The sequence below is a fragment of the Puma concolor genome, chromosome D4 (assembly GCF_028749965.1).
Source record: "Puma concolor isolate L17-30 chromosome D4, mPumCon1.1.hap2, whole genome shotgun sequence".
NCBI lineage: Eukaryota > Metazoa > Chordata > Mammalia > Carnivora > Felidae > Puma > Puma concolor.
This window is the reverse complement of record NC_141679.1, coordinates 92,601,730-92,617,425: the sequence shown is the minus strand read 5'-3', so window position 1 is coordinate 92,617,425 and position 15,696 is coordinate 92,601,730. Positions and strand designations below refer to the sequence as shown.

At 58.1% G+C, this 15,696-nt stretch overlaps 2 protein-coding genes across 5 annotated transcripts in view; one reads left to right on the top strand and one right to left on the bottom strand.

The window, feature by feature from the left end:
* Positions 1–7,744, top strand: part of BRD3 (bromodomain containing 3) — a 61,552-nt gene extending 53,808 nt beyond the window's left edge. For all 4 annotated transcript variants that reach the window (XM_086684422.1, XM_086684424.1, XM_086684421.1 and 1 more), the window contains exons 9-12: positions 855–1,096; positions 4,279–4,571; positions 5,722–5,847; positions 7,533–7,744. In XM_086684422.1, the coding sequence (XP_086540548.1) occupies positions 855–1,096; positions 4,279–4,571; positions 5,722–5,847; positions 7,533–7,648 (777 nt within the window). In that variant the 3' untranslated portion in view covers positions 7,649–7,744. The remainder of the gene's footprint in view (positions 1–854; positions 1,097–4,278; positions 4,572–5,721; positions 5,848–7,532) is intronic.
* Positions 7,745–12,584: 4,840 nt separating this feature from the next.
* Positions 12,585–14,926, bottom strand: BRD3OS (BRD3 opposite strand). Its single transcript, XM_086684449.1, has 3 exons — positions 14,592–14,926; positions 13,973–14,217; positions 12,585–13,857 (listed from the first exon to the last, which is right to left on the bottom strand). The coding sequence occupies exon 3, from the start codon at positions 13,603–13,605 to the stop codon at positions 13,351–13,353; it is 255 nt and encodes an 84-aa protein (XP_086540575.1). The 5' UTR covers positions 13,606–13,857; positions 13,973–14,217; positions 14,592–14,926; the 3' UTR covers positions 12,585–13,350.
* Between the last annotated feature and the right edge of the window lie 770 nt (positions 14,927–15,696).

Genomic DNA, 15,696 nt, shown 5'->3' with positions numbered 1-15,696 from the left:
TGGGTGCAGCCACCGGGCGGCCTGGGATCCGCGAGGATCCGTTTCCTCCCCTGTGAGGTGCAGCTTACGGTGGCCCCTCGTGGCCCATGTTGGGGGGGGTGTCCCTGAAACGAGATGGTAGCTGCTGGCGCTGGGTCAGTCTGTGCATCTGCCGAGTGGCCTCCCTGTGGCTTCTGAAGGAAGCTGTGGAAAACCTCCTTCGTGCAGACGAGTAGACCTCTATCTAACAGGCCTCTATGTAGACTTGCCTTCGTCTGAAAGATACCTGGTGAGAAGAACGTTAGCTACCATTTAAGATTTTTTGTTTTGTTTTTTTAATGTTTACTTGTTTTTGAAAGAGACAGAGAGAGAGAGAGAGTGAGCGAGCAGGGGAGGGGCACAGAATCGGAAGCAGGCTGCAGGCTCCGAGCTGTCAGCACAGAGCCCGACACGGGGCTCGAACTCCTGAACCGTGAGATCATGGCCTGAGTCGAAGTCGGAGGCTTAACCGACTGAGCCCCCCAGGCGCCCTTGGCTACGATTTATCAGGTTGTCACTATGCACCTGTCCTGGTCTGCACGTGTCCCCAGGCTCACCTGCTGGCCTCCTGGCCACCCATGAGCCTCGTTTCCGGTGAGGACTGCAAGGCAGCTCTTCTCCAGCCGTCACGGGGCAGTGAGGGCAGAGTGGAGCTCGATGCCACCTGCTCTGGGACCTGCCTGCCTTTCCACAGCAGGGTGTGGCCCCGGTGGCCCTGGCTCACCTCCCCGCAAGGTTGAGGTAGCTCCAAGGGCACCCCAAAGCCCCCGCCACCGCCTGTGGCCCCCTTGGGCCAGCCCCAGGGCAGCCTTGCTCAGCCACCTGCTATCTTCCAGCTGAAGGCCGTGCACGAGCAGCTGGCCGCCCTGTCGCAGGCCCCAGTGAATAAGCCAAAGAGGAAGAAGGAGAAGAAGGAGAAGGAGAAGAAAAAGAAGGACAAGGACAAGGACAAGGACAAGGAGAGGCACAAGGCGAAGTCCGAGGACGACAAGAAGGCCAAGGTGGCCCCACCTGCCAAGCAGGCCCAACCGAAGAAGCCTCCTGCCAAGAAGGCCAGCAGCACAGCCGCGGCCAGCAGGTGGGCTGTAGTGCCTTCGGACCCCCTCGAGCCCAGTGCCCCACGTCCTAGGTGCTTGTGTGGTGGGCCAGGTGCCGGATCTGGGCCTTTGAGCCTTGGGGGCAAGTCCCGGTGATGCGGAGACTGGGCTCTCGTCATCCAGCGGGATGGGAGCTGGGTGGTCCTTGTCTCTCCCGCCTTTTGGGGGAGACTAGGGGGACAGATGAGGCCCTTTTTGCGAAGACTGGGCTCTGGGGGGCCTTGCTCAGCAGTCCGTGCAGCTAGCCTCTCGATCTCGGGCACCATCTGGCACAGACCTTGGCATCTCCAGGCTTTGGGGATGTTTTCCTGATTTGATCTGGGGGCACTGCACCTTGGCAGAGATCCTGCTGTCTGGTCTGCCTACCTTCTGTCTTCACTCTTGCCACACCAGCCACTGCCCTGAGGAGGGCCTACCCCTCCCCGGACAATGGGGACAGTGGAGGACGGGGGGAAGGCATGCCTCTCCTGCAAGGTAGAAGGAAGGCTTCCCAGAGGAGGGGTGACTGCTGTGCAAGAGCAGCAGTCTCGCAGCAACTCGGCAGCAGTCGGGTTACGGTTCCAAGGGTCAGGAACAGTGGGGACAAAGCCATGGAGCCCAGCAGAAGCGTTCTAGAAACTAGTGGGAATTAGGACGAGGTCGGCTCCACTGAGGAACGGAGACTGGGTCGGGAGGAGGAGTGGCTGAGGTTGGCCAGCTTTGTTGAGGCTTCTGGTTTTATCCCCTGAGCAAGTGAAGGGGAGTTAGGAAGTGTTGGAGCTAGAAGTGGTCAGATCCTGGTCCATGTGGAGAAATGGGTCAGTGGGAGGCAGTAATGGGAGAAAGGACACCCTGGGAGGTTTTGTGGTTCTGCAGGCAAGAGAGGCCCGGGTGGCTGTGGAGGTGGGAAGCCAAAGGGACAGGCTGTGGTGCCTGGAAGCCAGAGGACAGAGGCATGTGGACTCTGGCGGCTGGGTTGACGGCAGCATTGTCCAGAGGTGGTGGTGGGAATACTCGGGTTTCGCCCTTCCTCCCTCAGATTTTCTCGTACTCTCTGTCTGGATTTGGTGTCAGTATAACACTGGCCTCAAAAGTGAGTTGGGAGGTGCTCTCTCTTATTTTCTGAGTAGATGTGTAGAGTTGGTGTTCATTCTTAAATATTAAGTAGAACTCCCCAGCAAAAGCATCCAGGCCTGGAGTTTGCGTTGTTAGGTTTTTAACAGTGAACCCAGTTATTTTTGTAGCTAGGGGACTAGTCAGCTTATCAGTTTCTTCTTGGCTGAGTTTTGGGGATTTGTGCCTTTTGACACATGGCTCCTTTCCCTGAATTGTGGAATTTATGGGCATTGGTTTGTTTGCTGTGTGCCTTTGTTATCCTTGTAACATCTGTGGGGTCTGTAGTGATGTGTCCTTTCTTTTATTCCTGGTGGTGGTAACTTGTGTCTTTTTTCTCAGTGAATGTGGAGATTGATTGATTTGTTTTATTGGCCGTAGAAACAACTAGCTTTTAACGTCATTGGTTTTTGTCTGCTTTCGCTTCCTTTTGTTTATGGTCTTACTTTTATTATTTCCTTTGTTTGCTTTGGACTTAATTTGCTCTCTTGAATTAGGAACTTAGGTTTATTGACTTGAGATCTTTTGTAATGTAAGCATTTAGTAATAACTATTAATTTCTACCTAAACACTATTTCAGCTGTACTCTATAAATTTGATATATGATTTTATTTGGTTCAAAATATCTTCTGATTTCCCTTCAGACTTGCTCTTTGACCACAGGATATTTAGACGTGTTAATTTCCAAGTAACTAGAGATTCTTCTGGACATTTTTCTGTTACTAGTTTCTGGTTTAATTCCATTAGGGCCTGAGAACATACTTTGTGTGATCTCAGTACTTTTGAATTTGTTCAGATTTATTTTATGGCCAAGATTTGGCGATGTTCCACGTGGACTTGCATATGTGTTCTCCCGCTGTTGGGTCTAGTGTTGCCTAAATGTCAGGGGGGAAAAAAAAGACAAAAACGCGTCAGTTGGGTTAATTTGGTTGATGGTGGTGTTGGTCTTCTCTCTTCTTGCTGATTTGTTGCATTAATTAATGTGAGGGAGAGAATCGTTGGGTCCCCAGCCGTAATCGCGGATGTGTCTGCCTCCTTTGGTTCTACCGGTTTTGCTTCATGTATTTTGAGGCTTGGATTTTAGACACATGCACGCTGAGGACCGTGATGTCTTCTCGGTCAGTCGATCCTTTTACCATGTGCTGTTTCTTCCTGACGATATTCCTTTTTCTGAAGTCTCCTCTGTCTGATGCTAATACACCCACTGCAGCTCAGCTTTCTTTGGGTTAGCCTTTGATTCCCCCATTTCTTTACCCTTAACCTGGTTCCGTCACTGTATTTAAAATGGGGCTTGTGGACCACATGCAAGTCGGGTCTTGTTTCTTATCCAGCCTGACTTTGCTTTTCTTTTAGGTGGTGTCTCTAGACCATTTATGTTTAATGTAGTAATTGTTACAGTTGCATCTTGGTCTGCCATTACCGTGTCTTCTGTCATCCCTCTGGTTTTTACTCCTCTGTCTCCGTTCCTGTCTCCTTTTGGATTATGTCAATATGGAGGTCAGTTTTTGACCTGCCGAATTTGAGATGAATTTGAGATGCCCGTGGGGTGTTGAAGGGAGCTGACCACTGTACTCCTTTCCTGGCTCAGGCTTGGAGCACCTTCTGCTGGAACAGGGTGTTCTGTGTCTCTGCAGGTACACATGCAGCCCTCAGCCCACCTGGCTTCTCTGCCTGGGGCACCACTTTGGGCTTGCTCCTTGGTAAAAGAGCCTGGTCCTGGAGAGGAAGAAGGCCAGACAGAATGTGGGCAAGGGGCTGGGCTTCAGGGGGGCTGGAGGCTCCACGGGGTGGGGGTAGGGACATGGGGCAGGGCCTGCATGGGGGCTGGGGGAACAGGGGTAGGGGCTTCACAGCGGACGGGGCAGGGGCTCCATGAGGCCGGGGGGACAAGGGGCAGAGGGGATGAGGCTGGGGCTTCATGGGGGTGGGGGGACGGGGGGCAGGGGGGCAGGAGACAGGAGGATGGGGCAGGGGCTCCACGGGGGATGGGAGGACAGAGGCAGGGGCTCCACATGGTCAGCGGGACGGGACAGGGGCTCTGTGCCACGGTGTTCTTTGCCTTGTCCCTCAGGCAGCCCAAGAAGGGCGGCAAGCAGGCGTCGGCCTCCTACGACTCGGAGGAGGAGGAAGAGGGCTTGCCCATGAGCTACGACGAGAAGCGCCAGCTCAGCCTGGACATCAACCGGCTGCCCGGGGAGAAGCTGGGCCGGGTGGTGCACATCATCCAGTCCCGGGAGCCCTCACTCAGGGACTCCAACCCTGACGAGATAGAGATTGACTTTGAGACTCTGAAACCCACCACGTTGCGGGAACTAGAGAGATACGTCAAGTCTTGTTTACAGAAAAAGCAAAGGAAGCCATTCTGTAAGTTGTGGGGGCAGAGCGCCCTACTTGCCATCTCTGTCTTCCTCCCCCCCTGCCTCCCCCGCTTCCCTCTTCTCTAGGCCCGGTGGCGGGGGGGGGGGGAGCTAGGAAGTGGGGTGGGTCACTCTCCTCCCCCCATTCCCGCCATGTGCCCCAAAGACAGGTGCTGATGGCTCAGCCGGGCCCTCCTCCCCTGCCCTTGGGCAGGGGCGGCACGTGCATGCCTTGGCGGTCACAGGGACAGGCAGGACCCCTGGGTCGGTCCTGAGCCTCCTGCATTGGGTCGGTCCTGAGCCTCCTGCATTCGAGTGCCAGCTAAGGCCTTCGCCACAAGCCTCCCTGAGGCTCCGTTTGGAGCAGGGCTGCAGGGGACCTCTCGATGGGCCCCCTGCCGGGGCAGACCGGTTTCCTCTTACTGGGAGTTGAGGGTCCAGAGGCCTCCCAGGACGGACATTGGCACCGGATGGGGACGAGGCACTGCTTGGGGCAGCGGGTGCTGGGGAGTGAGGGAAAGGACAGGCCCGAGGAGGCAGGAGAGCTGGGCAGTGCCCGGCCCCAGGGAACAGCCAGCGTGCGCCTACACCTGCGTGTGGCCCGCTCATCGGGCTTTCTCCCTCACTCTGAGGGGTCGGTTGCTTCCCCCTGGACGGAGTCACGTGACCCCCGCAGTCACGCGCTTTGGGCCCTCGGTAAGTTCCCCTTGGACTCCGAGGTGGCGGCACAGGCGTGCGGGGCGGCCGAGCCGAGGGAGAGCTGCGCCCGTGAGGACAACTGTGAGTTGGAGGGTCGGCGTTCAGGTCTCGACTCTGCCCTCCGCACGGGGGACAGTGTCGCCAAGCGGCACACGCCCGTCTGTGCGCCGTGTGGAGTGGGGATGGCGTGAGGTTTGCAGAAAAGGCTGTGCCTGTGGCGAGGGAACAGCGCGTGCGGGCCGGGATCCGTGTCCCGGCAGGGAACTCGGGCGGCGGCGGCCTTGCGGGGGGGGGGGGGGGGGGGGGGGGGGCCAGGCACAGCTTGTGAGCCTCCGGGAGGGGGCGTGCTGGCTGGCACCTAGAGGCCGCCCTGCCGAGGGCCGGGTGCGGCCTTGGCCCCAGGGGTGGCTGCCCGCCCTCTCCCCGCCACGCCTTCTCAGCTCTGTGCTCTTCTGCAGCCCCAAGCGGGAAGAAGCAGGCGGCCAAGTCGAAGGAGGAGTTAGCTCAGGAAAAGAAGAAGGAGTTAGAGAGGCGGCTGCAGGATGTCAGCGGACAGCTGAACAACAAGAAGCCTGCCAAGAAAGGTACCTGTGCGTGGGCCACGCTGCTGCCGAGGCCGCTGCTGCTGCTGGCGAGGGGGGAGGGTCGGCGGTAGGGCGGTGGCCGGCGGACCCAGGCTTCGGTCCGCGGCGCCACCGGCTCAGGGGCAGCGTGTCCTTAGGTGAAGCTCTCGATCTCTTGAACCCCCAAGTCCCTTGCCTGTAAACAGGGGACCCCGGTCCTGCAGGGAGGTTGAGCAGATGGGAGGCATGGGTGGAAGCGCCCCAGGCCAGAACCCCCGGAGAGGACTCTGTGGAAGGGCCTCACTGTGGTCTTTGGGGGTAGACCCCGTGGCTTGAGAGGGACTGGGGTCCCGGCCCCTGGCAGCGGGCTTCCTTCCCGGCTGCCCCTGGCCAGGCCCTGTGCTTTGTGGACCGCGGAGCCTTATTTTAGGTGAGCAGGTGATTTGACTCGTTGTCTCTTTCCTCTGGAGCCTGTAAGAAAGGGCAAATAATTTTCTCCCGGCCCCAGGGATGGTGGCGCCCAGGGGGTGATCAGAGTCGGGGTCCCATCTGCACGATAGTGTGGCGGCTGGCTGCCGCCGCCTTGCCGAGTCCTGCTCGCCCTGCCTGCTCCCTCTGAAGCCTGGGAGGGTCCCCTGGATCGCCCCTGGGAAGGGCAGAGTAGGCGGCACGTGACTGGTGGATATCTTTATACTGCTGACCTCCCCCCACGCCCCGTCAGATTCCTAGCAGATCGCACCTGTGTTTTCTAGACTCAAGTATATTTAGTTTTGTTGACCTCTGAGCTAGTTTTACTCCCACTTCTGACACCAAGTGTGTGGGCTTCTGCTCACACTGACTCTGCAGTGCCACCTGTGGGTGGGGTCCAGCCATCCAGTTCGGTCCTGACGCTATTTACGTAGGGTTCGCTGAGACCCCAGTGGTGGGGGGTCCACCCCCAAAGACCGCCCTTCTCTTAGATGCCAGGTGCAAGTCCTGGGCCTGCCATACCACCAAGCTGTCAACTGGGGTTCCCGTGACCCTCTGCTCGGATTTGATAATTTGCTAGGATGGCTCGCAGAACTCAGGAAAGTGCTTTATTTACTGTGTCGTTTATCGTAAAGGGCACAACTCAGGAGCAGCCGAAGGGGAGGGGTGCACAGGGCGAGGCGTGGCAGGGGTGAGGGCGTGGAGCTTCCCTCCCCTCGCTGGGCACGCCACCCTCCCCGCCCCTCCGCCCGTCCGCCAACCTGGAAGCTCTGGGGAGCGAGAACATTTTAGCGCTCCACCTCCCCTGCCCTCCCTTCCCCGGAGTTAGGGGCCAGGGGGTGAAAGTTCCCAGCCCCCTCCACATGGTTTTCCTGGGGACCAGCTGTACCCTGAGTCGCTCATGAGCATAAACTCGGGTGTGATGTAAAGGGGGCTCCGTGCAAATAACCAAAGACGTCCCCGTCCGGGGATTCCAAGGGCTTTAGGAGCTCTGTGCCCAGAACCCGGACAGAGGCCGAGCGCATCTCTTACCGTACCATGATCTCATTAACGCGGTCATTCTTTTCAACAAACATTCGTTAATATTGCCCGAGCTTCGGGGTGAAGAAATGGATGGGTCGAGGCACGGGATGTGGCGGTGTGACGCCGGTGGACGTTCCGGAAGGGCTCGCCTGGTGGGTGCAGGGGTGCGTGGGGGTGCACGGGGGAGCGCCTCTCACCTGTCGCGTCTCCCTCAGAGAAAGCGGGCTCTGCGCCCTCGGGAGGGCCGTCCCGGCTCAGCAGCAGCAGCTCGTCCGCGTCCGGGAGCAGCAGTTCCAGCGGATCCAGCTCCGACAGCAGCGACTCGGAATGAGCTCTGGACTCACAGAACGGCACAAAACCAGCGACGTCGCACACGCCCCAACTCTGCAGTGTTCCCTTCTATGGTTAATATACTACTTTCGTTCCATGGTGTGCGGGCTTTCTTCTTAACTCAGTGTTATGGTAGCTTCCAGTTTTTGCTTTAATAGGTCAGAGATCTTTCTCGTGGGTACGTGAGGCTTTATGAGACGGTGCGACTCTGCATAAAGTCTTTGTAACTGAACTCGGTTGCTTCGAGATGGTAACTTCGAACGCTGACCTGACAGCCGTAGAAAAAACATGCCAGATGCGGTCTGAGGTTTCTTGCGAAACGCCTCTCTTACGCCCCACCTGGTCTCTAGCTCCGGAACGCATTGTTGCAAAGGAAGTTTCTCTGGATGGTACTGTATGGAAAGCGGTCAGCTTGGCAAACAGGTGCTGTCTTTGTCCTTTGGGCCCCGAGCTCAGCCTCGCGGCTGGGGTCGCCTCTTTCTGGGGGCGCGGAGAACAGCCAGCCTGGCGCGGGCTTCGGGGGCCCCGTCCAGCTCCAGGCAGGGCTTCTGCAGGGGCGGGGAGAGAAGCAGGCGGGCGCGGAGAGGAGGGGTGTCCGGGGCTCCCGGAAGGGAACACGGGGGCTGCGTGTGCAGCTCGTAGGTTTCCATACACTGAAACTTTTACCTCAACTTAAGAAAAAAAAAAAAAAACACAACGAAAAACAAAACAAAAAAAAAAAGATTAAAAAGACAAAAAATAAATAAAAAAATAAAAGGAGACCTTTTTGTAAGGTTTAGCAGTTTTCTACGAAAGCCCAGCCCGACGTGTGTCCCCAACTCATCAGCTGCCGCACACCCTGGAACCGTTTCCCCAACTTCATGTATATATGAATACTTTATTTATTAACATCATTGGTCATTTTTTTAAAAAAAAAGAAAAGAAAAAACTGCAAAAGAAATGCATTAAAAAAAAAAAATCGCAGAAGCGCAGGCCTCGTCAGTGGTTGGCAGGAGAACCCCGGACTCCGGCCTGCAGGTGCTCCGCCCGCGCCGGCCCCCCTCCCGGCTCCGCTGGGGTTCCGCGTCTGTTCTTCGTGTGTGTGTGTGTGTGTGTGTGTGTGTGTGTGTGTGTGTGTGAGAGAGACGTTTGGAGACGTACAGACAACTTCCAGCTGCAGCACACCCCCATTTTTTATTTTGTTGAGTTCTTTTGTATTCGCCTCTGGTCTCTTTAGGACTGTTTTAAAAGAAATCAATTTAGGGAACCCCAGTTATATAATATAAACTTTGTAATCTGAGAGAAAAAAAGATGTATAGTAAATCTAAGTCTTGATTTTTAACTTTCTATTGTAAAAAAAAAATAATAATAATAATATACAGAGTTTAACAGAAGGTTATGTTTTGGTTTTGTTTCTTCCAGAGGCCGCCCTGCGGCCTTTGACTACAGGGACGCCCCGCCCCACACTGCCTGCCTGAGCTCTGAGCGTGTGGCTTAGGCCAAGAGTGCCCGGGGTCAGCCGTCCGGGTCCCCAGACGGGGCACCCCTCACCTCCCAGCCCCCAGGGCAGGGGCAGCAGCAGCGGCCCCCCGCTGCCGCCTTTCAGCCCACCACCAGGCTCACCCTGGCTGGGCTTCTCTCTCCAGGGGTAAAAGACCCCCCCCCCCCAACTCCCCGGCCGCAGGAGGGTTCGCTCCCCAAGACCACACAGGGCATTTTCCCATCAGCACAGAAATGACTGACACAGGGCATTCTCCCAGGCCTCCCTGCGAGGACTTCCTGGAGGCGGGTGCTGGGGGCGGAGCTGCGGGTGGCCTGGCCTTTGGTCTGGTGGCACGTTTCCGGGCAGACGAGTCCTCAGTACCCTAATAGGGGGGCAGTTTTTTAAAATCACAAAATGCATTCAGATTCCACCGGCCCTTACGGCCACGGATGCCCTTGGTGGATGTGGAACTCTGACTGGTGGGGCAATGGATGGGTTACCATTTTTCTTACTGCTGGTGATTCTGACGCTAGGTGAGTTTTGAGCCAGTTAAACTTTTAATCACGTTTTGTTTATAATCAAAACATATGTGGATTTTAAACTTGCCATTTTTTAAAGTTACCCTTGTTTTTCAAAGGTGTTTTCTAAGCAGATCTTCAATGGAATATTTAAACTAGGACTTTAAGGAATTAATACAGGACACGATGGATGGGTCTTAAAGCAGGATCTCTCTGGCAACGCACGGCGAGCGCACCTCCGGGTGACGAACGGACCCCGAACAGAGGGTGCCGGGAGTTGCACGGGGCCGAGGGGGGGGCTCCCTGGGAGCACCTGTCCAGCCGCAGAGGTGGCGAGGGGCCTCTGTGAGCCGGTAGGTCGGGGAGCCCGGGCTCCTCACACAGCGGACGCGTTTCCGAGCCCTTCGGTACCCGCCGGCTCTGCAGGAGACCGGGTTCTGGAACACCTCTGCCCCTCTCGCCCCGGGAAGAGGCTGCTGGCCGCGATGGCACGGAGGGCTGCTGTCCATCCGGAACAGTCGTAGGCTGTCGGTGCTGCGGTTTTTTTTTTTTTAAGGCTTTCTGTGCAGACTTCAAAGCTGGTTTCTCTTTAGAGTTTGGGGGAACGTCCTCGGCCCCCTCGAGGTCAGCCTGCGGTGGCTGCGGTCTCTCCTCGTCTCTGTGTTGGGGAGGCTGCAGCGGGACGACGGGCAGGGCCATCCCGGCGCCGAGGACCCGAGGGCAGCCCCTCACGGCCTTTTGTCGAGCGGCAGGGACCCGTGCGCTTAGGAGGTTGGCCTCACGTGAGCCCCGGAGGCCGAGGGGGCAGAGACCCTTGCTCCTGCCGGGCGGGCCGGCGTCCTCTTGCTTACAAACTGTAAGATATGTTTTCCTTTTGTTTGTTTTTGTTCTGCCACACCCACGTCTGTGACAGCCCTCTGGGAGAAACACCGCCCAGAGAAGGGACGCGTTCCACCCACTGTAGCCTGTGCCTCGACGCTGGCGTAACGCCTCCAGGAAGTTTTTCTTTTTTATATTTAAAATGTTACTTTTCTGTATGATGTGCATGCAAGTTTACCGTAACTTTTCTTAAACTTTTTAGTGCCGTTTCTAGTATATTCCTGTAAATGTCAGTTACTGAAAATGAGTCCAATGTAAGTAGTTTTAGCTTGTTTATTGCAGTGCTGGCCTCAACACAACAGAATAAAAATGGTAGAAAGTACTCTTGGATGTCTCTGGTAATCATGGACCCTTCTCCTGGGGCATTTGTTTTGTTTCATAATAAAACAAACAGCAAAAAAAAAGAGGTGCCGTATGTGCTGTTTCCTGTGCTTTTGGTGGCTCCCAGCCTCCTGTGCGTGTGTGTGGAGGTGCTCGGAAGGCGGCCCAGTCCCCCTACTGCTGCAGAACGAGAGGCCGGGCAGAAATACCCCAAGCAGCTCCGGTCCTCCGCCCGGGCAGGAAGGCACCAGGGTTTCGGGAGCATCGTTCGTAGCCTTTCCTGTCTGCTGACTGTCCTCCAGAGCAAGCTGTCCTCCATGTGGAGGCACATCTGTCACCTTCCCGTCCTCCTGCGGCCATCCCTCCTGTCCGGGCGGATCCCCCCTTCCCCGCCGTGCCTCGGTCCCCACGGGGGCGGGTTCCGGGACAGCGGGCATCAGACACTGTCGCACGTTTGCGGAACCCGGCGCTCAGTAGAAGCTTCGGCGAGGAGCGGTTGACGCGGGAGCTCGGACGCTGTTGCGCAAGCAGTCTGGCCGTTTGAGCCGGGCCTTGTGGAGCCGGCAGCTTTTGTCCTCCAGAAAGCTGCCGGTGGGCCCAGGTCCAGGCCTGGCGCCCCGCCCCGCCCCACCCCACCCCACCCCCACGCTGTCAGCGGGCACCCTCCCAGCATCCCCTGCACCGGCATCCTTGTCCACACTCTTCCCCCCCCCCCCCCCCCCAGCCTCATCCAGGCCAACATCCCCAAGGACGGGGGCTGGGCTGTGTCCACCTCAGTGGCCCCAGCCCAAGCCAGGGAGACCAGCCGTCCGGGCTTCCCTCGGGCAGATGGTGGCTTCCGATGCTCTTCTAAGCAGCTTAGCGCCTACTGTCCTACAAGCAGCCGGTGCACGTCGGTCACCTGCACACCCTGACCCTTGCAGACACGGGCGGTGGGTGGTGGCCGGTGCTGGTCTTCCCAGGCGCTACCCCTCCATGCCTGGGGCCAAACAGAACTCAACCAGCACCTGTTCTCAGGTTCATCCGGTGCGGGTCAGCGTGTGGCACAGAGGCATTCCCGATGAGTCTCTGAAGTCTGCTTTCTTCCCAAGCAGGACTTTAACGGGAGACCTGCAGAGATGTTGACCCAGCCGTCCACTGGGTTAATTCCCGTGTCAGGGCTGCTCCACAGGCCAGCCCTCACTGCAGAGGCCTCACTTGGTACCTGGGACCAGCCTCCCTTGTCCACTCCGGGAGGCGATCCAGGAAATGTGACTTCAAGCCTCCCAACCCACGCAGCAAGCCGGCCAAGGGTCCGTCACAAAAGACCAGGCCGGTGGCTGGACACTAAACATTTGGGGAACGCACTCGGACCCAGCAGTCCCACTTCCGGGATGTTTGCCAGTGAACTTGGCACAGCCACAAAGAGAACCACGTACGACGAAGCTCGAGCTGTGCTGTCTGCCCGGCACCATCAAGGAGACCCTCTGCCCACCTGCCGGCTCACCGGAATGCTGATCAGACATTCAAAGCATGGTGGAGACGTCCATTTGTACAGCAGAAGAAACTCCCAGAACATTAAAAGCACGCGCGGTTGTGCACGCACACGCACAGGACTGATGCTTTGGGGTTGCTTTATGCGTTCCTGTAACGGGGTTTGTAGCAATCATTAGATTCTGGTATGAACACACGCGCGTGCACACACACACACACACACAGAATCTGAAGCCAAGTTAAGGTGCTACGAACAAACTTAAAACAAAAGTGAGGAAGGAAGAAGTGTCCCAAAGGGTATTTATTTAGAAAAGCCAGCCTTGACAAAAGATTCCCGCAGTTGCATAGCCTCACAGCCTTCAGTCACAGCAGACGGCAAAGCCTTTGAAAATGCCTCCCGCGGCACGCGCCCGGCCCCGCAGAGGTGGCGCACTGCGAAGCCGCACCGGCCTTTTCCAGCCACGCGATTCCAGCCCAGTAGTTCTGGGCTTCCGCCCCGTGTTGGGACGTACTCGGCAGCTGGTGCGGAAGCTGCCCCGCGCCTTGCACGCGATGCCCATCCTGTAACAAGACGCGCGGCGTCAGTCCCTGCCGCGGTGCCGCCGCTGGCCTCGGAATCCAGCTTGCCCCCCGCAGATGCTGCCTGCCCATACGTGGTGCTAACTCCTCCACCTTTTTCTAGATCTGTCTCCAGACCAGGCAGAAGGGGGAGGGCTAACGACAGCCTAGAAAGTTCTGAAAAGGTGGTTTGTAGCCAGGGAGTCCCCCTTGCTTGGTTCGTTTGGAAGCGGCCGAGAAAAGCAGTGTCTGGCCGTGCCCCGGCCTGGGCTGTGCCCGCAGTGCCAGCGGACCAGGCACCGGGCCCAGAGGCCAGGTCCGCCAGTCACTCGATCCCGTGAGAGAGGGCTTGGGCGCCACCGGCCCGGCTTCGTCTTCGCGCTCACTATTCGCCATCTCCCAGTAAGGACTGGCAATCACCAAGGCCCCTGAACGAAACGTGGCCTGCTCTCCCCCCGGCCTGGTGCCTGGGCCCCGGTCTTCAGGCTGGAGTTACATGACCGTACAAAACTTGGACTGGCCCGTGTCCCGGGAGACCTCAAGCTTGTTCCTGTCCCGGACCAGGATGGCCTCGTTTCCGTACTGGGAGTACCACATGCTTCGGCTCCTGCTCAGGTATGTCCCGGGGGGCACGGATTCCAGTTTCTGCTGCTGCTGCTGCCAGATGAGCAAGGAGGTATCTCGGTACCGGAGCCGGGCATAGCTCTCAGACAGGGCCTTCTCCGCCAGCGGCACGCGGCCACTCATCCCTGGCCGCAAACTCCCCTCCTGGGCTCCCGCACACTGGGCCTCTCTGAGCCAGAACTCGCGTGGCGTGGACAGCTGCCCGCTGCCTTATGCTAAGTGCGCTAACTAACTTTTTCGGTTGTTGCGTTTCGGGATCCCTTATCGAACTCCGTGGTGAAAAGGAGGAATCCAGGCCCTTTGTAGGCAACACCCTCAAGACGACTGCATCGCAAGGAGACTTGAGAGGAGCCTCTGAGCATTCTGGAAAGACACCTGAGAACCACACGTGAGACAGCAAGCTGGACGGTGGCGCCCCGGCCACAGAGTCTTCTGGTGACGGCTATGCGCACCTTACTAGATGTACGGTTGCCAGGGACGAGGCACCCACCTTGGGGAGACTTGCCGGGGGTCTACTGTGATTCTGACACCATGGCTCGACCCGCTTAACTCGGAAAGGTATCTCTGGTGCCCTGCGTGAAAGGACACCGTGCAACTAGACGAAACTTGACCTCATTCCCCGTAGCTGCCCTCCACTGATCTGGGCCTGGGCGGGCCTCCAGCGCTGATGCACGGCGGGGTTTGGAGCCAGGCTTTCCTTCAGTGCTTTGTCCTCAGCTCTTGCCCGGAGTGATGCTACAAAGAAATGACCGTGTCGTCAGGTGCGGGGGAAAGCACCCAGCGGCAAGCGGGGCCTTGATGGCTCAGGATCTTAACTCTTTTTGGATCGGAGCATCAGACCAAAGTACTGACACGTTTCACGATTTCGGTCGCCGTCCAGTGACCCAGACGGTGAGCCTGGGTGTAAGGGGCAGGCCTGTGACTTATCCTAGTTCTTTTAGGAGCTAACGGGCAATACCGGGGAACTGCTTGTCGGAGCGCTTGAGTCTGCATCTGTGACGGAAGTCCTGAGAACCTGCAAGAGCACAGGTTTTGGGGCTCATCCCTCGGCGCCTGGCCTGGAGGGTGTTTGCCTGGGCTGCCCATGCTGAGGATGGCTTGGTACTCACCCCGCCACCAGCGCCTTCTTTCTGCTCCAGGCATCTGGGAGGCCCCTGGGCTGGAAAGAGAAATGACGTCATGTGGAAACCAAACAGGGAAGCATCCGCAAGACCCCCCCAAATGCTTTCCCAGCCATGCAGAATTTTCCTTCTTTATGGCCAGAGTCCCCATCACTCAGCGCTGCCCTCATTTCTGGCGGCAGAGTCTCCCTGACTTTGCCCGGCCAGCGGGCATCCTTCATGGCACGGGATCCCTTCATGGCACGACCCCGTTGCCTCCCCAGCATCCTGGGCCCTCCACCCATCACTGCCTCCTACCAAGAGTCGCCCTGTTACTGGGCTCTTCCCCCACTGCCACCCGCCCCAGTCACCCCTCCCCATCGCCTTCTCATCCATCGCCTCCTGCCCCGGTCACCCCTCCCCATCACCTCCCGTCCCAGTCCCTCGTGCCCCACCCCCACCCCCCACCCCCGCCATCGCCTCCCGCCCCAGTTCCCCGCGCCTCCCATCTCCTCCCGCCCCGATCACCCCTCCCCGTCGCCTCCCGCCCCAGTCACCCGCCCCCACCGCAGACCCGCGCCCAGTCACCCGCGCCGAGGGGCCGCGGTGACGTGCGGGCGCGGGGGCGGGGCGCTCGGAGGCGGGGGCGGGGCCCGTTGGCCTCGGGGCCGCGTCTCCATGGCAGCGCCGCAGGCATGCCGAGCCGAGCGCCGAGGCCGGGCAGGCCGGCGCGACGAGCCGGAGCCGCGGATGCTCCGGGGGCGGGGCCGGAGCGCGCGACTGGGGGCGGGGGAGCCGGGGACCCGGAGCGGCCCTTGTCTCCGCCCGCCACCGTCGCGGTTGGTCCCAGCGTTTTATTGACAGTAGTTTTGTGTTGCTTCTCGTGCACTTTTGCCACTGCTATCAGCATTCTGACTCCTAAGGATCGATATGTTTTTCAAGATAATTCAAGTTTGCTCGCTGCTCACTGCGTCTCAAAATTAGGTCTTGAACTTCCCTTGCCCCGATGCTGCCCCGAGCATTCCGCACCCCCTCCAGTCATGCCCCAATAATACCCTCATGTGGCATCTGCTCACTCCCTTACCGAGTGTATTTTACGGTTTCCCCGACGGTG

Bases quoted from the DNA above. Each gene is read 5' to 3' on its own strand.
- BRD3OS (XM_086684449.1), bottom strand. From the start codon at position 13,605: ATGAGTGGCCGCGTGCCGCTGGCGGAGAAGGCCCTGTCTGAGAGCTAT.